At 44.2% G+C, this 22604-nt stretch overlaps 1 protein-coding gene across 2 annotated transcripts; it reads left to right on the top strand.

Moving 5' to 3' along the window:
- The first annotated feature begins 256 nt into the window (after positions 1-256).
- dnaaf5 (dynein axonemal assembly factor 5) lies at positions 257-22564 on the top strand. Of its 2 annotated transcripts, none has more exons than XM_031877756.1 (13): positions 257-799; positions 1288-1472; positions 1593-1717; positions 1851-1969; positions 3680-3912; positions 4260-4484; positions 8368-8511; positions 9952-10120; positions 12779-12926; positions 15977-16127; positions 17865-18021; positions 18320-18511; positions 21823-22564. In XM_031877756.1, the coding sequence occupies exons 1-13, from the start codon at positions 262-264 to the stop codon at positions 21975-21977; spliced, it is 2541 nt and encodes an 846-aa protein (XP_031733616.1). In that variant the 5' UTR covers positions 257-261; the 3' UTR covers positions 21978-22564. The 2 variants fall into 2 exon arrangements, with proteins under 2 accessions (XP_031733616.1, XP_031733618.1); XM_031877758.1 differs by having other exon boundaries at positions 3683-3912.
- The last annotated feature ends 40 nt before the right edge of the window (positions 22565-22604 follow it).

Below are 22604 nucleotides of genomic sequence, written 5' to 3' on the forward strand. Positions count from 1 at the left end.
CTGATTATTTTAAATCCGAATTATTGTCATTCATATTCTAATAAGGGGATTTGGCGTCAAAACAATGAATTAAGTGTGTTTAGGGTCGTGACACCGCCTTATTTAGTTTTGTTAATACAAACAGGAACATAGAGGAGAGAGCTTGATGCAAGAGAAAAAGGTTGTGTATGTAAATAAAGTTTGAGATTTTGAATCGGAAGCTACCGTAAAGTAGCCGTTTGTTTGTCGCGCAGCTTCCGGGTTGTCATAACGACAGTCAAGATGGCAGCGATGGCGGCTGGAGACGAACATGCTGCCTCTGAAGTTTTGAGAGGACTCGCCAGACATTTAAACTGTCTAAACGAAGACAACAAGGCGACCAGAAAGAGAGCTCTTGAGCTAATCAAGAGAGAGACTGTAGACAAAGGACATCCCAGCAGCGTCCTACAAGAGGTTTTCTCTGCCCTCCTCAAGCCTCTCCTCAAATGTCTGTCAGACCCGATGGAAAGATGCAGAGAAACCGCGATAACCATGATAACAGAGTTCATTCGTTGTGTCCCAAAACCGGAGGAGTCGCTGCCGTATCTCATGCCCTGTCTGGCTCAGAGGCTCGGGGAGAAAGAGATCCCGGAGCCGGCGGAGGAGCTTCGGCTGTCGGCCGTGGAGTTGTTGACACTGATGGTGGAGGTGTGCGGGAAGCATTTAGCGCCGTATCTCACCGAAGTGATCAACATACTGCGGATAACCATCGTGGACCCTTTCCCAGATGTCCGAAGAGAAAGCTGCAAATGCACCATACACTTTGCAAAGTGTGTGCCAGGTTAGTGGAAAGGTTTTTTTGTTGTTGTTGATAGTCTGTTCCCATGGTTTCGAGGCATGCACACGTTAGTGACTTCGACTGAAACACTAGAATTGCTTCTCTTCAATGTTACAAAAGTTTCAGTGTTTTACTTCCATCACTTGTCTCAAATATCCCTGCAAATACTATTATCGATTAATCTGTCAGTTGTGTTTTTGATTAGTCATTTGGTGTAGCGGTTTGTCAGCAATCAACCCTTTGACCAACTGTCACTACTTCTAAATGTCTTGATTTATGACAAGTCAACCATTTTCTGCTCCCTTATTTCAGCTGAATCATTTCTAGATGCCTGAAAACATAAGATTTTTTTTTTCAGTAATGCATCATTTTAAGAAAGAGTCTTGCAACCCCTTAGATGGACTCGCATCTCATTATTTATATCCCATCAATCAGCTTGATAGTAACTGAATTGAATGGTGTGGTATTCATTTAATCTGTTTCTGTTTTAGAGCACTTTCACATGCAGGCTGAGAGTCTTGTTAAGCCTCTGATGCAGACGATTTCTCATCAACACTCCCGGGTACGAGTGTCTGCCGTTGAAGCCACCGGGGCTGTCATTCAGCACGGCACTGGGAAAAACATGGATGACGTGCTCTCCCACCTGGCACAGAGACTGTTTGACGACTCACCGCAGGTTTAAAGTTTACAACAACTAATCAATGTTAGAAGTGCCTCTGTGTGACATTATGTGTACTGCTAAATAACTTATTTTTGCTCAATTCTGCTTTCTCTATGGTTCTCTCTTTGGTTCCAGGTAAGAAAAGCTGTGACAGTGGTTGTTGGTGATTGGCTACTTCACCTGAGAGACAGATACTCTTATTTCCACAAACTCATCCCACTCCTGCTGACCGGTATCGATGATGACATCCCAGAAATAAGGTAAAAGTGGACATTGTGATATTTTATTCTTTGCTTTATAATACAATGTGACACAATCTGTTAAATGCCATCTATTCTTCTGGTTTGTATACTTATATTTTGGGACAATATGTTTCCACATCCCCTCCTGCAGACTTCTGTCAGCTGATTTATGGAAGCAGGTAGGAGCCCAGTGGGAGAAAGAGAATGAGGACGAAATCAAGGATAAGATGGACTTTCTCCTCACCCCACCTCCCTTCTACCCACCGGGAGGTCAGTCACTGTCGGCATGATTGCAAAGAAAAGGCTTATTAATATATTGTGGGAGTTGCTGGCATCAATCATCTTCATTGTCCCATTTAATTTGCGTATAACTAGCTGATCGTAAGATGCATAGGTTTAAAGAGAATAACCTTTGGAGTCATAGTTTTTTTTTTTTTTGTTGCATGTTTAAAGTTTGAAGAAGAGTGGCTTTGCTCCTGGCAACATCTGCAGCTATGAAACACTCATACATCCCTGTAGTAGAGCCTAGTGAGTACAGGATTGGATGGTAGCATTGAGAGAGACTATTACTACTGCCCACCCAAAGCTCTTATTAGCATCCATTGTTACTATTTTTCAACAAAGCAGAGAGTAAGAAACCAAATGTTGAAACCCGGTGATAGAAGGACTTGACTGTCTAGACAGACCCGATGTTTTCCAAGTGAAATAAACTTTGCAAGGAAATCCTTGGGATCCAGGTAAAGCTCAGGCCATCGACTCAGACTTCTGTACATCCTTTAAGATTATCTTACTGGCTTATCTTATTAAAGGATTGATTTAGGTGAACTCTAAGGAATGGTGTCTGAAATCCAGTGTTACAGAGTAGAGCAATGTTTCCTGCTGGTGCATTGGCTTCACTGGTCTCAGCTATATACTATATTCCCGAAACACCAGCCAAATGCAAGAGTACATTGGGAATGTAAAAGTAATCTCTGCACATTTTGCTGCATTAAATCATCTCTCTTTATTACCGCTGTCCAAATTTATAACCTACAGTAAAAATAATGTTGCCCAGGACATCTTAGTTTTCACGGCAGGCACCGGTATCTGCCCCGGGGCCGGGAATAAGTGTCAAAGTGTGTGTGTGTGTGTGTGTGTGTGTGTGTGTGTGTGTGTGTGTGTGTGTGTGTGTGTGTGTGTGTGTGTGTGTGTGTCAGTCAGGGGTACAGTTTCTTTGGCTTTGCATCTTAGTTAAAGATCTAATATGTGTCCCACAGTTACACATGTGACAGTGTGGATGAGTACGGGCTCTGCCTGGGGATGGGGAAGGAAGAGGCTCTCTTTTCCTCTTTGTCTTTCTCTGTCTTGCCATCATAAATCTACCGGGCCTCCCAGTGTGAAGAGGTCACTGTCAGACAGTGAGAGACAACCAAAAAGGGGCTTGTTTTGTCTTGTCTTGGTGTGTTTATCTGATTTATATCGGTCTTCCTTTAGTCCTCTCTTCCTCTCTCATTAGTGAGCCTATGGGAGAAGGAGAATTAGGTGGGACAGAGAAAGAACGAGAGTTGTTGTATTTCAAATGTAGAGGGCTATTTGAGAATGTCTTTCACTTGCTCGGACAAGTCCCTTGTGGGGAAATCTTAATCGTAAAAAGTTATGGGTTCTTAGATCTTGTAATCTATATTGTAGTAAACTATCCGAACACTCATAAAAGACACATAGACCACACACTAACGATGTCATGGAGCCAGAAAAGATGTTGCAGTGAGCTGTCATGAAGAAGGTGCTAGCTTCTTGCTGGCTATATGTATATATGTCATTCAGAAACCTTTATTGAGAATCAACAACTTGCCCATCTCAGGGAGTTTGTTCAAAGTAAAATTCTTCACTAACTGAAGGAGATGTAGGCAGCCTGAGAGGAAATGACCTCTTCGAATACTGATCTCTAACATTAGGAGAGGGGAATATGAAAAGGTGAATGTTCTTCATTTTCTCCTCCAGTAGAGCGTCCAGGGCTGGGCTGCAGAGAGCTTGTGGTGAGAAACCTGGGTCGGCTGGTGCCGGCCATTACCCACGACATAACCGACTGGCTGGTGCCCACGCGGGTCAGGACCTCTCAACTGCTCTCTGTGCTGCTGCTTCACGCCGAGGACCACAGCACCCAGCATCTGCAGCCCCTCCTGGCCACCCTCTACACGGCCTGCAAGGACACAGAGAGGGACGTGGTCAGCAATGTGAGTCCCAGAGAGCTAGTCATCTGATCAGCAGACTGTTATACTTCACACTGTATTTCCCTTTTTTTGGATCAGGTGTGGCATTTCATAATGCTTATTGCTGATAATCGTTATTACCAGACGGAAGGATTTCAGGACACATCTGTTGAGCTTTAGACCGGGCCGAGCAGGGCTCAAGGACTTGGGATGCACCTGTTTACATCGGAGGATTCTGCAGATCTTTGATGTGTGGCGGATCAAAAAAGGACTTCCTGTGGTTCTCATCTTCCTTTACACTCCCTCATGTGTCTCTCTTCGCTCTCTTCCCCTCTCTCTCTATCTCCCTCTCTCTCTGTACCAACATCTAGTGCCTGGCAGCTGCTAAACTCTTGGGGACCTTTGTCCCTCCTGTCGTCTTCCTCAAGCTGCTTCTGGATCAAGTGACAGCCCCCTGCTCTTCCTCTCACCCCTGGGCCCCCCTCATGGTGCTGGCTGCGGTGCTGGGAGGCTGCTCCCAAACCCTCCTTAAACCACATCTCGAAAAGATTGCCAACACACTGTCCCAGCCCGACGTCTGCCAGGAATATCACCAGGTCAGCAGAGGGGTTGGTTGTGGGTGACCTGTTTTTTTACTTATTCACCTGAGAATGACTCCTCTTTGCTGTGAACTGCGTTGCATGTCTTGAGCATCAGCTGTTTTTCTTTTCCAGTCTTGTTAGGGGATCTTGGTGGTGTCATAGAAGGTCATCTTCTCCTCTCCCGGTGTACTTTAACACTCTTATTTTTGACAGTGAGTCATGCTGTATATTTCTTGCCCCATTTGTCCCTTATAGAAATAGGTTTCCTGATAAGATGCCACATCTCTTGAAAGGGCTTGAAAGTTTTCAATAGCACTACTGTACACTTTGAGTTCAGCGGGTCCACTGCTGAGTAATTTACTAAAATGCTAACCCTGCTAAAGTGACAGGCTGGCCACACATGGTGTTTATCTAATCTAATATTACATGTCTCTGATCAAAACGACTCTGCTCACACGCATCTGTGAAATGTGCTCCCACAACTTATTTTTTTTTTTTTTTACATGGCAGCAGTGATTAAAAATGTTTTTTTTAAATGTTTTTTTGTCTCTGCAACAGTCTGCCAGTGGAAAAATACCATCAGGTCCAGAGCAGACTCTTCCCCGCTTCCTTTTCTCTTGTGCTAAATATGTTTCCCTTTCAGAATCAAAACAACAGTTGTCTGGCAGAAGCTATTTTCTGATCCTGCCGCACTAGTGACTCACCTTTACCCATGACCCTACCCCCCCATCCCCTCCCTGTCAGGCCTGCAAGAATTTCCTCCCTGGGATAATGATAACAAAAATCTACTAATTTCACGTGACCCCCTGCAAAGCTGCTCTGACCCCAGTGCAGCTTTGCAGGCAGTGCATAGCCTTTGTTTTCTTTTATAGCCATGTGCAAGGTCTCCGCACCGACTGTGGTTCATCCAAATCATTAAAAGAATCTCTGAAATTTCAAAGCCCAGCCTGGTCAAGGCCGGTGATAAATGGCAGGGAAGTTGACCCCCTCGTTGCTATCCGGCGGGGTCAACCAGAGAGAAAACTAACAGGACGGGACGGTCACACGTTTTTACACAGATGGAGGGAGACCTCTGCTGCCCCTCTCTCTGATTCGCCATCTATCTCCCTCTGTCCTCCTGTCTGTCTCTGTTTTTTGACAGCAAAGCATGAAGCGTTGGGATTCAAGAGCTAACCCAGACAAAGCACCTGCAACATTCTTTGACAACAGGCAGGGTTCATCGCAGGGAGCAGTGCCAGATCACTGTGTAGCTGTAAATAACACCACTGGAGACAGGAGCACCTGCATCCCTCTCTCCCTCTTTCTCCCTGTGCTGAAAGGCTGACCCAGAATAGTGTGCACTCCCTTAAATAACAGTTGCTCAATCCAAATAGTTTGTTAGCCCTTAGATCCTTCATGATTTACCAGTATATGGTAACGGTTTAATTACCTGTATACACACAAACAATGAAAGTTTTACTTGGACAAAAATGAGGCCTGTTGGAAAAAAAAGAAATATAAATAATCTTCAAAGTGAACAGAGGCAGGGGGAACTTGCAGGGCTCCGTGGGGAGTTTGGGGAACAAGATGAAGATTTGAAACTGATCTACGATGCTTCTGTGCGACTTAACCTCGCCGGCTCTTTCAAGTCCCTGTTTTCTTTTCTTTATTTCAGAAGAAGAAAAAGACTGCTTATAAAAATACATGACAGATGCTCGGTGAAAAATAGAAGTACTGGTCATAAATTTCAGATGATGTCAAAGGGTTTGAGGGAAAATGAAAAGCGAGTCAGTGGTTAGAGAAGCCACCATGTTCTGAGGTACCCTCTGTAGTTAGATATATGATGGCATTTGCTTATGCAACATGCAGGGTTTTTTTTTTTTTTTTTAAAGGGTTTTCCACAGAGGATTAACAAATCCCCACCATCACACACACACAACTTACACAGCTGAGTGTCGCTGTGTTGTGGTTTGCCATGGTGACGAGGGCATCACATTATCTGCAGGGCTGGAGTAAATTGGTAAAGATCGAGCCAAGAGAGAGGAATAACGGCATAAAGAAGGGGCCTGACAGTGGATTAGAAGGCATGTTCACAACCAAGCTTGTTAACAGTAAATATGCTGTTTTGTTGTAGCTTTGTAAAAAAGTGCCTGACCTACAGTAGCCTATAGGAACAGGTCCGTAGGAGCGCAGGGAGAACAGTAGGCTATGTGTCTTTTCCCCTTGTCTGTACACAGAGAAACTTCTGCACTGGTGTCACAAACGACCAGTTTTCTGCTGAAAACATGCATGCTGCCATACATCAGCGTGTCTCCTGCATGCCTGCCCTTTGTCACGAATGACAGCTGCATACTGCCCCCTTCTCCACGGAATGACAGACGAGGAGAAGAAAGGCAGCATAGCAAACTTTACCTGACTACAAGGGGTCGACATCCCATGCACCGCCAGTGTTTGTTTTCCTGTTGCTGTAGCAACATCAATAGCTGTGGGGGGGTGGGGGGCTCCCCACTGGATAGGAATCCTTCTTCTGGTATGGCTCCTTAAAGTGGAGTCAAGTGTATGTGTGTAGTTAATGTATCCAGTGGTGGACAGATGCGCGCACACACTGCGTAACGAGGCCCCTGGAGCGTGCCGAGGCCAATGAAACCAGGTGTATCGCGCCTGGCTCCAGGTGTCCACCTTATCATTACGCCGCACCACTTTTTCCGCTCTCCCTCTTTCTCTCTCTCTCTCTCACTCTCTCTCTCTCTCTCAGCCAGTCAGCCCTAATGGTTGTTTTCTGCACATGTATAATATAGGTGTCCGTGTATGTGAACACTAATGTGTGTGTGTGTGTGTGTCTGCCACTGTTTCCACGTTATTTCCACTACTGCCTCCCTGGAACTCCTCATGTGTTTATGTGCCAGTGAATTGCTTGACCCATAGGCAGGGATTTCCCCCATCAATGACTGCGTGAACACATTCAAACAGGAGTGCACAGTGCACTCAAGTCGCTGCTGCAAGTCAAGGTTGTTCAGGGCTACATGGAAGTTTAGTTTAGCCTCAGGAAAATGTGTTTGCGCACATAACTGACACCCTGGACTTAAGATAGGCATAACAAGCTTTTTCCAATGTGTGCTCAAACACACTATTGCAAAATGAAAACATTTGCACATTTACCTTTGCAGACTGGAAGTCCCTGAGCCCTCTTTCAGCACTCAAAAGTCCTGCCTTTTTTTAACGCGCTGACCATCTTTACTTGGCTCAACACTTGTTTTCCTTCCACATTAATGCCAAGCTGTGCCGTACAATAGCTACTCAAATTTGTGAAAAGATAGTGTGCCCCCTGGTGATCGAGCTGTGGTATTTGTCGGGGTGTGTGTATTGAGCGATGGAGCATATGTGGAGGTTGCATTGGGTATTTCTTCCTCACACACACTTCAGTCCCCCTCACCACCGTACTCCTCATCACCAGACCAAGGTAAACACCTGGAGGGCGCTTAACCGGCTCTCAACTCTCCATATACAAAAAACACACACACACTCGCGCTCTCTCTCTCTCTCACTCGCACACACTTACCTTACCTTCCATATCCCCCTCAAACCACCCTCCCCTCTCATCCAGCCCTAATGACAGGCTGTGAGAAAACAGGAAAAGAGGCCATGATCCCAGTGATGGCATAGAAATTAGCCTGAGCCGCAGGTCTTTGTCTAAACATGAGCTCAGCACAACACTGGCTGACAAGTGACAGCAATCTCTCACACACACACACACACACGTCTGGAGATGGAAAGTTCTCACTCTGTGAAAAAGGAGATCGTGAGGATTGAAGTGCGTTGGGGTTCATTGATAGACGGGCTGAACATTCAAGGCAAATACTTCTCACATCTGTTAAAAGCCAGACAAGACAATCTTATAACGTATCTCCCTATTTTCCAGGTCGTGTACTTGGAGCAGTTGTTGGCCTGCGTGGATGTGCTGCTGCGTCTGTGTGAGTCGGACCACCGCTCAGTCAGCCTGCAGCTGCTGCAGGTGTTGGTCACTGTCCAGAGTCTCTCCACTGAGCCACATCTCAGCGAGAAGGTGAGAAAACAGTTGGCAGATGTAATCCCAGATACTTCTTCTCTGCAGCTCGAACATCACTTTGTTCCACATATCCAACATATCACCTCACCCGAGTAATTCTTTAATTCTACTTTGAAATGGCACCTTTTTTTACCCCTTAAATTTATGTTTTCTATCCTTTTTTTTATTAGAAAGGTAAGTAGGTTTTATGAAGCAGGAGAGCTATTTGAGGAATGTCAGCATTTGTATGAGTTCAAAGTGGGCATGGCCAACTGTATGATTACCCACTTAGTCAGGGGAGCTGAAATTGCACCTTTGGAGAGCAACTTTAAATCCAGTGCTGGGTGAAAGGAGGCGGGTGAAAGGTGGAGAAAAAGACAGAAATAGATGAGAAAAACAGATGGAGAGAAGTGTGGAGGGAGAGGTGAGTTGTGTTTCTTAGCAGGTGTGTGTCATCGGCCCTGTCCCCATTTGTGGCTCCATAACGCCTCCTCAGGCCACAGCAGCCACGCAATATAAAAGTAACAAGCTTGCACGTTGTGGTCAGCCTCTAAATGCAAAGGGACAAACAGGAACAGTGACAAGTGAAGCCAACGGTATCCGAGGCCAGCGCATCGCATAGCGGCTAGTCGCCGAAGGAGGCTAATGACAGGGAGCGGAGAGCGGGAAGGGATTGGCAGCGATGCTTACCAGACACCACACGGGCCACCAGTGTGAGTGTGTGTTTATGTCCGTCTGCATCAGTGTGTATGTTCGGACAGGGAGCAATGTTGGAGAAGAGATGAGAAGGAATGGATTAAGAAAAAGAGAGGGAGGGTGAGAATGGCCTTGGGCATTCCCGGACCCAGAGAAAAAGCGGAACTTGTTTTCCCAGAAAAGGGGCACGTCTTTCCCATCAGTGGACAGCTCAGGGTTGTCTAGCTCTCTTCGGAAGGGGCCGATCCGTGACTCAGACATTGTCTCTGTCCCTGTCGATCCCTGAGGGACTATGAAGGGGACTATGAAGTCCCCTAAAGGTCAGTTCCCCTGACCTGAAGTTAGCTAATTATTTACGTGTGTGTGTGTGTGTGTGTGTGTGTGTGTGTGTGTTTCTGTCGGTTCCTGTGCCTTTGTGACATCCTGTGTATCTGTCTGGGTTTTTGTTTTAAAGTGGTTTTATGTGTGAGACCTTGTCGTGTCTGCAGTGTTGTTCTTCCCATGGTTTCACATGATAGTGTTGCGCCTCTCGTGTGAGCGTGACCCGAAGAATTCCTGAAATTACAAAAAAAAGCAGCTGTAATTGTTGAACTTGAACACAATACCCACTGCTCCGTTATCACTTTTTCCTCATCAACTCTTCATTTCACCTTTCTCCCACCCAATCTTCTCTGTCTCTTTTGTCATATGATTTTATGTAAAGAATACAAGTTAAACAATGTGTTGACATAATTTTGCTCCACCTATCATTCTCTCCTGCAGGCCTTGGAGAGTGTACAGCTCTTGAGTAAGGTGCAGGGCCTGGACTCGGCGATGGAGCTTTATAGACAACATATGGGCCAGCTGTTGGATTGGCTATCTGGCTCTGTCAACACCTGGTCCAGTTACTCCCCACAGAGACTTCAACTGCATATCACAGTCATACAAGCAGGTGAGAAGTGAAGCCTGAAGACATTACCAAATTATACAGCAGGTGCTGAAATTTGCACATATAAAGACACAATGATGGTCAAACATATGTAGTACGGTTCTGAGAATTTGGTCTGTCAAATTACTTGTTAATGATGGGAAAATCACTATGTCAGTCATCAGTCTTTACATGCTCTTTGAGTCCATCTCAACACTTTGACGAGGCTATATAATCCAGATCATGTTTTATTAATCATTACTGCGTCGTGTAGTTTGTGAAGCCATTCTTTCCTTAACTTGTTCAGACGCGTGTTACATCGTATTTTAAGCGTCAAGCTGTTTTCCTGTTCGTACATGATCCATCATCGAGGCAGCACATCAAAACCAGCAGCTGTCAAAGCAGCAGCAGCAGCACAGATTCTCTCTTGTACAAAGGATCCAGATAGTTTCTTGAAATTGTTTGTGATCTAGTACCTGCTGCACTCATAGCAGAAGCAAAAAGCCTCAACCATATTTTCCTATAGTCGCACACTGCTCCTGAGAGGTACGTACATGGGCAGTTAAGTTAGACATGTATGTGTCGATGGTGGTCGGAGCAATTGTCAGCACCACTTGATGGATTTGAGGGCTGTTAAATGACTCAGTATTAAAGGTCCATCCATCCATTGGAGCGTCAAGCAATAAATTACAGGTTTTAGTATGATTTATTGCTTGGCGCCCCAATGGATGCGTGCTGTTCCATTGTTGTTTTACAAAATGTTTCCCATCAATGGCCATCACTCAAAGACACAGTGGAAGACATTTTTTTCTGTTACCCAAGCAAAGAGGCTCACGGTCAAACAAAAAAAAAAACAGGGTTGTTGATGCACAGATAAAAAAAAAAAAGACTGTCACTAGCGCCAGTTGGCTTTCTGACTTTTGTAAATTCCTGTTGCTCCCTCTTGTCAGATGTTGTGTCTCAGACTTGTCTGGAGGGGTTAGTCTGTCTCTGTGTCTGTCTCTGTGTCAGTCTGTCTGTGCAGTGGGTTAAAAAGCTGTGACCCTGTCTTTGGTGCTGAGACTTCACATTACCTCCCTCTTTACCATATAATCCTCCATCATCAGCACCTCCATGTAGCACACTTTCATCTCCATCTCTTTCTACCTCCTTCCTCTCTCTTTCTAATTGACTGGGCAGCCGGGTACCCCTCTAATCCCTCCCACACACACACACACACACACACAGAGTCTCACACACAGTCCCACGGCTAACTGACCAGTCCATTCTAAGTCCACTCAGTGATCCCCGTGCAGGTCACTACATCAAACAGCACCACAGACGCCTGCTCTTGACCTTAGCCTGGATCAAGGCTACTTTGAAGCTCTTTGTGTGTGTGTGTCTGTGTTTTATCTGAGCCTGTTGAATGCTGCTCTCAGTTTCCCTTGGTTTCATTTCTACTGATCTTTGGTCTGTTAACATGACCCAAGGACTTCATTACGGCCAGCCCGACAGACAGCGTGTGGCTGCTTTGTTTGATGTGCACATATTTCGGGGAAATCGGCCCTCCGCTGAACAATTGACGGTAGTTAATTTGACAACTGAGAATTGGTCATTTTGCTTGCTCATCAGCTTCTCGCGCACTCCATCTGTGTGCGTGGAGACAGGAATAATTATTGCCCTCTCATATCCTCCTCATAATCTTTTGTCCTTCAGATGGTGTGAGAATGTCTGGTCCATTGTGTGTAAACTGGAGCAATCTCCCTCTATCTCCTTCTCTTTGCTTGGGTTTTAGTGCCTTGCCCAAGGACAGGATACATGTTGACAGTCTCTCTTAGCATACTGAGGTGTGTTTGTCTGCGTGTGTCTCTATTAGTGTAGTGAAATGTCCTATTGCTGCCTTGTCATATCCGTAGATGGCGTGTGGCAACCTCTCCTCTAACACCTCTCGTTAAATGACACGCGCTTTGATTCACATCAGATAAAATGGGTCGGTCGCTCTGTTTTCCCATATCTCTTCCTAACATTGGTTGCCACCCTCAGGCAGTCTCAGGATTTCCTCTGTCTCCTCTCATGTCTGAACAATTCAGAGTCCAAACGAGGCATGGACACTGTTATCACTCATTACACGCAGATTACTATATATAGCTCTGTAAATATGCAGTCAGACGGTTGGTGGGTGTGTGGGGATGAGTATAACTTGGAATATTTGCACTGTGAGTTTCTTATTTTTCCTGTAAGAGAGCGTTTGTACTAGAAGCGTACACAAAGACCCTTTTATGTCTCAGTTCCGTAAAGCGCTGTGTCACTGGTTCGCCAGTCCATTGAGGTCTCAATGACAAGCCCTCTGGTCTGTACTAAACACAACAAGTCTCAAGTCTTTGTGGGCCTTTTCCTGTTTACCATTTGACAGTTGGCCTGGAGTCTGGACAAAGAATAAAAATGTGTGAATGAAAGTGCCTTCGCTCCGAAAAAGGGAACACTCAAGTTTTTAACAATAAGTTTAGTATTTAGTGGTTGGACTGAAAATGAGTGTTTACAATCCTGCTTAAATTCAGGCTGGTGACCTTTGTTGCATGTTGTTCTCCCCATACTTTCTATCTATATATCCAAAAAAAGCTCTTGCAATAACAGCAATTCAAAACCCATTGTGTGTGTGTGTGTGTGTGTGTGTGTGTGTGTGTGTGTGTGTGTGTGAGATAGGTCCAGTGATTGGAGAGTTTGTGAGCCAGTTGATGCCCCTGCTGTCCAGCTGCCTTCAACCGGACAGAGACCCAGAGTTGAGGATGAGCATCTTCACAATGCTTGCTAAGTTGCTACTGGATTCAACCAACACACTGGATTCCCAGGGGTGAGAGGGGCACATGCACACAATCTATGCAAAGTATAACGTCTCAATACACACACGCACACACACAGAGTGAAACAAAGACACCCAGAACAGCTATATTGCAGGTGAATTTTTCAGCCATTTCATCTGTGCATGATGTCACATTGGACTTTAGCTGTTTGTGTTCATCTAGTCTGAGTTTTCCAAGTCATCGTTATTAGCTCAGCTCATATTTTTAGAATAAACCTCACATGAACCTGCAAATTAGTACCGCACCCACTAGGGATCATAATAAGAAACATACAAAAAAAACAGTGTAACCTCATCAGCTGCTTTAGGACTTAGTAGATGATGATGATGATGATTGGGGTGTATATCAGGCGTGATACAGTTCATTATACAAAAAAAATGATGAACCTCATTACAAATACCACATAGACTGTAAGGAGTCCCATTTGTGTAAACATGGTTTCTTTGGGAGTATCGGTTAGACTATCTAATATTAGTTAATCACTCCCGAGCATGCCTAAAGAACACAATCGCTCCTCTGTGATTCAGTAACACCGTTGAGTGTTTGACTAATGAGAGAAGAACGATAGGAGGGATGTCTGGCACCCAGAGAGAAGCTTTGGTTTGTGGGGTTTTTCCTCTGTGCTTCCACTCTCACCCTCCAGGGTTCCCTCCGAGCCCTCAGCTGTCCAGCCTTCAGGCCGGGCTCAAAGCTCTAATCTGAGGGAATGCATTAAACCTGAGGCCCTCACCGGGTCCCAGCGAGCATAGCAGCTGCTGCTGTCGATCACAAAGACAAACCTCGTCCACGGGGATCGCTTTTGGCATGAGCCTGGCAGCAGTGTAAGGAACATAAGACAAAATAATATCCTTGTCAGTGAAAAATGTGTACAAACAACAGGAAGTGTTCTTAAGCCAAAACATTCTGCCACCTTTGCCAAAAACGTTGAAATAGGACCTTTTGCTTTCAGCCCTCATCATATTATTTTATCCATAAAGTGAGTTTTAGACAAAAGGAGCCTCTGTCTCTTCGCCACTCCCAGCGGGGCCACCTGTGCTGCTAACTGCCTCCTCATGTATCTCCGGTGATCACAGGACCATCAGGAGACAGAAATCATGTTACACCTTCAAAAGCTTTCAAACAAATGCTTAACTTACTGTATATGGGGCTGTGCGGTGCAGTCTGCCATAATATTTCCATTCATACTCATTTTATCCATCCATCCATTCATAATTTATGCCCTGAGCTTGCTCAGCAGATTGTAGCCCACACACACACACACACACACACACACACACGCTATATGTCATCAAGAGGGCAATGATAGTCATACAGAAAACTCTTCTCTTTGTTCTGCAACCAAAATGACATAATGACAGCTCCACTAAAGAGCAAGCAGAAAGGGAAAGTAAGCGTCTACACATACGTTCATAAGTTCCTTTCATCCCCACACACACACACACACACACACATAATGTCTTTGTTTCATGTGGATTTGTGTGCTGTGACTACAAAGCTGAATGTGAAATTTAAGTAGAAGGTGATGTGTGAGAAATTAAAGTTCACCCTCTTTCCCCTGAATGTGGCAGGCACAAATCATCTGCCCCCTACAAGGGAGACAAGAGTGTGTGCTTTAATGCACGCGTGAACTGCAAAAGTCTTAATGTCAGCTTTCAAGACATAAAACAAGAAAGAAATGCTATTGGGGTGAGATATTCCTCTTATGTCTCATGTGGTTTCCCTTAAAATGTATATAAGATGACATAATTATATATATGTAACATGAGTTCACCTCAACATAATGGGAGAGATTTCAAGACTTGAGAAAGCAATGGACAATGTACTTTTGTAACATTATCACAATAATATGTTGGATATTTTCCACAATCTCTATATATAGGACGAAGTGGTAAATGTATGCATAATCATCCATAAAGAAATCAGAGGATGTTCTGCAATATATGGAACCAAATTCTTCATCCATGTCAAACACTTAAATGGGGAATTTAGTTTAAATCAAAGACAACAAAGACATTTGTAGACATAATGCATAAAATGACTTCCGATGAAATCTAATAATCGATATAATTGAATCACTGCCCAGTCCTACTTGATGACAAACTCATTGACTTGTTAAGCTGTGAGGGAGGTTGTTGTGTGCTCTGCAGTTGCTTTGTGACCAACACAGAAGTGCAGATAGCTCCAATGTGTAGAGACCCATGAGGTGTACGGATGAAATTTCCTGGAAATGTGTATGCATGTGCGTGTGCACAGACATACAAGATAAAGGTAAAGACTATTTGGAAAAATCTCTCTCCATCTCCTGGCGTCATTCATGATGAGCTTCTAACACCTGCTCAAGATGAAGAGACTGAACAAGTGCATTAGTACACAGTCCTGGCTGTATTAGTGGCACACAGTCTCCCCCTACTGGCACTGAACCGTTACAGCACATTAATGTCGTGACAAAGTTGTGACACCAGCTGAACAGTCCGAGGCTAGAGGTATCTACCAGAGCCGGTTTGGAGCGAAAGGGCAGTGCAGATTGTGGTAGTGTGTGACAGGATGTCAGAGGGCCTATGCCAGCGTGGAAAAGAGAGGGAGAAGGGAAAGGAGGACACCCAGTTGTTGCACTCCTCACCTCGTGCTTCTCCTCCACTATTCCCCCCCCCTTCTGTCTTACATCAAGTGTAGGAAAGTGACTGCAGTATAGCCATCCCCCCCTTGGCAGCGTGGGTTCATTTGGAGTTCCCCAGCTTCCTCCCACAGTCCAAAGACATGCAGCTTTGGTTAATTGATGACTCTAAATTGCCCGTAGGTGTGGATGTGAGCGTGAATGGTTGTCTCCAGCCCCCCAGCGACCCTGAACAGGATGATCGGTTACAGATAATGGATGGATGCATTACCAGGCGCCATCCTAATTCACTTCTCAAAATTGGCAGTATTGCTGGCTGGTTGTTAAAATTATATAAACGCCATCGGCCTCCTACATGAAGCAACAGAGATGTCTTTCTCTGCTCCTGTTTCTGTCTCAATATTTTTACTCCCCGCCTCCTTCCAGGCATTTCCGTGATGAGTCGGAGAAGTTCCTGTGTGACGTCTTGCTTCCTAACCTGGTGTGGCGGGCAGGTCATATTGCTGCTGCCGTCCGCACCTCAGCCCTCAGCTGTCTGCTGGCCCTGCTGCATGGAGGGGCCATCACACCAGGACAGGTACATACACACACACACATAAAAGCTGCAGGGGCCCTGCACATATGACACCCCAGGGGTTACATCTATTTCCACCTGTGCAGAAGGACTGATGAGCATTGGATGTGAGCACAGGATATCAAAGGTCTCCAGTAGTACGTACTCCTGATCCAATCTGCAGAAACACTTTTTATTGACTCGGCTGTAAAGGAAAAGATGTGTTACTGCGTTCTTTTAATCCACTAGGAGTTGACATTTACTTTTCTGTTTTGTCCATTTCACAACAAAATAGACACTCCCACTTGGTCATTTACGAAAATATATCAGCCATCTTGCTCCGCTTGGCTGAAAGAGTTGGCCGCGGCAGGTAGCAGGTGTACGTGGGGGCAAACGGGTTCGCATACCTTTGTCCCGAAGGAACAGTCCTTCCCCTGTTCTGGGCCCTTGTTGTACGGAGGAACTATCACCGGGACAAGCCCTTGCACCTGCCTGTCCGAGCATGTGCCCAGTTGCAGTATTTGTGCTCACACACACACGCTCATATGGCTGTGTTTGCCCTTGCTTCTGTAGAGTGACCAGTTTAAACCGGCTCACACACTTATTCTATTCACACGTCTTTAACTACAAGGCAAAGCAAACAGCTGGGGGGGACAATGTGAGCGTGGGTGTAGGTGTGTGATCCAACTTTTAATATCTAATGGCACCCAAACGTCCTCACAAGAATACAAAATCTGGAAAAGTGGTGGCTAAACAGGGCAGTGTTGCCTTCCAAGTTTAGGTTCAAAATGAGGTTACAGTATAGCTGAAATATACAACATGTCCTTATAACAACAGAAGGTTATGTGTTGTTTCCATGGGCACATCAAACAGCATTTCATTTTGAAGGACACCGTTTCCTCACTACTCCCTGTGAAAACAATTAGCAGCTCTAGTTACACTCGGCACCCTCAGATTGTCACTGGTGTAATGCCGGATCTGTTCTCTGCCAAATTTTCCTGCCTCTTTCTGTCTCATTCCATCGCTCCTGTTTTTACTGTTTCGCCCGCACGGTTTCGATAGCAAACAGACGGCGTTACAGAGGTTTTAGCCATTAGCTCTATGGCCTGTGATTCTGTGTGCTCAGCCTCACCTTGTTTGTCCATTTCCTCTGTTTCTCATCTGTTGGTGTGATGAAAACATCGGTCTACGCTGTACTTCTGAAGCTGGGCTCCATGCCCCGTCTGTATAAACTAATCCAGGCCTGATGTGAATCTGTCATGCTTCAGGTGATATTTCACTTTGGTACAAAAAAACTGCATAAATCAATGTAAATAATTGAAGAAAAGTCTGGAAATTGAAAAGAAGAAAAGAGTTTTGCTCGGTACGTGTCGCCACTTTCACTAATCGGTCTTGTTTTTTCTAGTTCTCAAAAAAATGTACTACTATTTAATTTACAGCCCTTAGTTATCATCATAAGGGTTGTAAATGAAATGGAAGTACATTTTAGAAAGGGGGGGAATTAAAATGAGTGGTCCTGATTATGCAGCCTCAAAGCAGTCACTCTAGTCAGTTTAAATGTATTTATTTTTTGCATTTTTCACTATTATGGAAATCTACATGAAAGAAATAGTACTTTTTTTACACAAAACCACCGTTTTGTAAACTGCTTTAATCTCCTTTTAGTGAGTTTGAATTGTACTACACGTATGGGCGGATATTGAACTTGTTATTCGACATTTAATAGATTTGAATGCTGGTCTCTGCCTTTTCTGTGTGCAGCTGCTGTGTCTGGAGGAGAAGCTGAGTCCCCGGTTGTTGTCAGCCCTGGAAGAAGACTCTAAGATGGGCCGACTGTTTGCTTGTCGCTCCCTGTCAGCCATACTCCGACTCATAGGAACCAGTCTACACCCAGAGGCCCTCAACAAGATCTATCCCAGTAGGTGTTGAACGTACACACAGAAATGAATGCACTACATTTTGTCACACTGCCAGCCGAAATGTACACTTTATTTAATTCTGTAAAATCACATGTCACAATTATTGCATGGGGACACATTTTACTTCATTTATAATGTCTGTTCACATTTAAAATAACTGTGGATGACAGAAATGTGACATTTGAAAATTCATCCTCAATTTGGCATTGATTATAATGAAGATAAAGACTAAACCCACGCAACAGTGAAATAGTTTGGAATGATTTGTTTCTGTGTGCGTCTGTCTGCCCCCCACAGTGCTGCTGAAGCGTCTGGACGACAGCAGCGAGGAGGTGCGCGGCGTTGCCCTGCAGGCCCTCGGGCTGTGGCTGTCCAGCCTAACCAAAGACTACAACCCTGAGCTCTGTGCTGCTCATCTGCAGCTCCTCTTCCAGCAGCTCCTCCTGCACCTGGATGACCCCGACGGCTCAGTCCAGGACAAAGTGCTTGGTAAGATTAGAAAGGGGTGTTTTGAACCTGCAAACCCTCAGAGTTGAGGATGGGAGTGTTGATCGGTAGTTAAAGGTAAGGGCCTAACAGGAGGATATGCACATGGCCCTATAATGCTGTGTGTAAACATGGATAAGTAGTCTGGATCTTAGAAAAGACTTGCTCTGTGTGGAATGCACCGAAGCCTTTCCTTGAACTCTTTATGATTCCTGACTATTAATCAGAATCATAACTCTTGTCAAAAACGGCAAACCTTTTTCTAGTTGGCCTTTTAATGCGTTGTTGACCGTCCTTGATGCTAGTGCCGATAAGAACGAGGAGGGATTGTGAAGATAACGTTATGTGCATACAGTATGCTGCATATGGCTTAAAATAACACATTCAGCTGATACAGATAGTAAAGCTGGTGGCGATGGAAGCGGAGTTTTGCCGTGATGATCTGCAGACCGGCCTGCTGTGTTCCAGACACTCACAGAAGGATGAGAGGGAATAGGGGTATCCTCTATCAAACACTAGATTATTGCCTGGCTTGCTGCCAGAAGATTCCACCTATACTTTTTTTTTATCCTTCTTTTCCACATAATTTATCACCAAACGCAGCTCAAGCAATTCCTCCTGCCAAAGCAAGCCCCCGAGGGGCTGAATGGGAGGTGGCCCTCGAGTGGAACACAAGATCCAGATATGGATAAGCACCCACATGAGAGAGACACTTCACAGGTCAATATGTGAGCCCTAATATCTGATTAACTTCCCTGCCAGTGAAGTCTCATAGATCTCTCATCTTCATCATACTGCTTCACATAAGAAGAAATGAGGCAAAGGCACTCACACACAGATGCAGCAGTAGTTCTCATACCATGAATTCTAGCGCTGCAAGACAGCTTTTGAAAGCCTTCCAAGGACAATAAAGATTTGTTGATGTCATTGGTTATCAAAGTGTCTGTAACCTTGACTGCAGAAGGCAGAATAACACATGTAAATCAACTCATGAACCGGCCCACATACTGTACATCTGTGTTTCTTGTAGTTGAGGGATTTACTTTTAAAAAACGATGCTGTAATTCTGTAAGTTCCAGTTTAAACATGAAAGGGACCATTTTTTTTTAGATTTTCTCTGTTGTCTCAACTCATGCTGGATATGATTTATGTTCAACTCATGATCTGGTAATAAGTTACTCACCAAACGCTGATACTAGGCAAAAGATAAGTCTGTTTGTATTTCAGAACCAAAACCATTATTGAATTGATCCTGATAACAAGTATTGTCTGTTAGCGTGCTGTCAATGATTGATCTCATTCCTCTGTGCCACACTATTGCACTGGGTGACATGTTCCTTTATTATGATGAACATGAGCTCTGTAGTTTGTTCATTTGATCCCACATACACTGTCCTGCTGCTGTAAATACTCACAGAGCACTAAACTCAAATGTCAAACAAAAACATGCATTTAATCCTGTTTGAGTAACATTTGCTAAAAACTACAGTTGTTTTAAGAGATTATATCCCCTTTTCTTTCTTTTTTTTTTTTAATAACAATATAAACAGTATGTGTGCGACTCATTTATTTAAAAAAAAAAAAAAAAGTCCTTTTCAGTGGGAACAAATTGATTTGGGTTTGAGATTCAAAGATCGGCAAGGGAAGTCCGAAAGTGTTGAGACGCATGGTGTTTTTTTGTTTTTTTTTTGTCTTTTCATGGGATTTGTTCACAGTGATAAAAATATAGAATATTGTGTTATTCAGTAAACATAATTAGCTGACCAGACGAACCTAAGTTATTTGTTGAGTTAAACAGTTCTCATGTCTGAAGATGTTGGTAGTGCATCACTAATGAAAGAAGTGCAGCCTCAGAGAGTGTTTCAGGATATCTGAACCAAACGGTGTAAAGATACAAATATGAGCCATTGTGTGTTCTTCAACCTGTGATCCCCATGAAGTGCAGTAGATTCCTAGCCAGCTCGGAAAGGAGATGACCTCAAATCTTGCCGAGTGATCGTCTGTATCTGACAGCACCCGTAACCGCCTGCGCCGCAAATGTGGAGGCATTCCTCCCTCTCATGCACGGCTATGTTTGAAGCTTTCTTTTCTTTCCCCTTCCTCCTCTCGCTCTTTCTTCCTCTCTATCTTTCTTTGTTCCTTTTAATAGTTGATCCCATTCTTATGCTTCTTGAATTTCAAACGCATATCTGTGAAGTGGCTAGATTTGTGCAGCATGTCCTGACAGCATGATGGACACCCCCCCTCCCCTTGTCTCCCTCTCATCCCTCCTTCTTTCACTCATCTAGTCCTCCACCCTAATAATCCCGACGTCCTGGCAGCAAGGCTGCTACCTGCTCAATCACGCAGACTGTTGGCACGGGTGTAACGCTCACTTCTCAAAAGTCATCATTGTTCTCCTTGTATTCAAAGTCCCACCACCCCCACCTCCATCCTATCTTACAGTACAGTACCTGAGTACAGTATACAGAAAAGCTAAAAAAAATCCCCTTCATCTCCTTGAAGAAACAAAGGCGGGTATCGGATGATGAGTTTACATGAGCTAACTCATCCAGAGTGATGGCGTGTCGCCGCTGGAACAGCACTTTTGCATTGTGGTTTCCGAAGCATTTACCCATTGACAGCAATTCCAAGTAATTCAATATACCTCTGAAAACCAGCAGACGGTGTGGGAACAGTAAGAGGGACAGATTTGACCAGATGATCATTGCCTCCCAGCGGAAGAAAGGGGCACCTGCACATATAAGGTGTGAGTTGCGGGGTTCGCGTATTGTAGTTCATCACTGCCATCTGCTGGCGTCATAACTGCTTTTTGACTTTGTTACAGAAAACATAAAATCCAGAGATTATTTATCTGCCTGCACCATGTTAGAAACTAAAAACTTCATTTTTGCTGAGTATTTGAATTTTAGAGAAACTCTTCTCCCCTCTAGGTACATGTTTTATGTAGAAAAATTTACCTGATTCATTGTCAAAAGCAACATGGAAGAATAATTTAAACAAAGGCATCAGAGCAGGTGTGATCAGACCATCAACTCATTTGAACTGATGGTCACAAGCTTCCATACTTGGACTGGGAGACCCCTGAAGAATTCGGCTCAAAGGAATAGTTTGGCCAATGAGGTTGTTGAGATGAGGAAATCAATACTTTTTGTGTGCTTTTAATGTCAAAACTTTGGTTACTGCAGTTTTTATGGAGGATATTTCTGCAGATCTTTGAGTATTTCTGCTGTGTCCTCTTTCATCTCATATCCTGAGTGCCGACTCCTCTCCTGAGTCTTTGTTTTGTTTTTTATCTGTTTGTGTGTGTCCAGAGATTCTGAAGAAAGGCAGCTCGGTCCACCCGGCACTTCTGAGAAGGGAGGCGGAGGCAGTGAGAGACCAACAGCGGAGTCGTCTTTACTGCGACCAGCTGCTGCAGCACATCAGCTCACTGCCCACAGAGGCCACAGCAGAGTGTCCTGAGTGACATGAAGTTTGTGCCTTAATTCAAAGAGCTCTCTCACTTTTAACTGTACAACATTGATGAACAACCTCTAACAACATGATGGTAATAATACGGTGGAGTATTTTTCACTTTAGGACTCGTTCCCCTTAAAATGAAAATGCTTGCCTTGAATGAATTAGCTCTCGTGTGGGTGAGTAGATGACTTGTTTTTTTTATTTATAGTTGAACTTTTCAATATCCCTTTTAATACAGAATATGTCCTTGACCATTTGTTCAAGAACTGTTTTTCTGCGTTCATTCCTGTGACTGTAATCCTTTGGTTCTGATGTTTGGCTTTAATGAAAACAAACCGATGTTTGATGCACTGTGGTTGTGTTTTAAATGTGATACACTCATAAGATCTCTAGGTGAATTCCTGTACCCAAAACTCTCACCATCCCTGCCTGCAGATGGTGCTGAGTCTAAGAGAAGCTGGGGTCATGTGTTTGTTTGTTCTTCTTTTTTATAAAACAATACTTCAATATTGAGATGTACAAGTGCAAATTACATTCAAATAAATCTGAATCTTTTCAATATTGTATGACACCATCATTAAATAATGTATATAAAAGTAATACTCATGGAGGGTTTCTATACAAATTGTGAAAA

This window comes from Anarrhichthys ocellatus, unplaced genomic scaffold (assembly GCF_004355925.1).
Source record: "Anarrhichthys ocellatus isolate YVR2014 unplaced genomic scaffold, GSC_Weel_1.0 scaffold146, whole genome shotgun sequence".
Lineage (NCBI taxonomy): Eukaryota > Metazoa > Chordata > Actinopteri > Perciformes > Anarhichadidae > Anarrhichthys > Anarrhichthys ocellatus.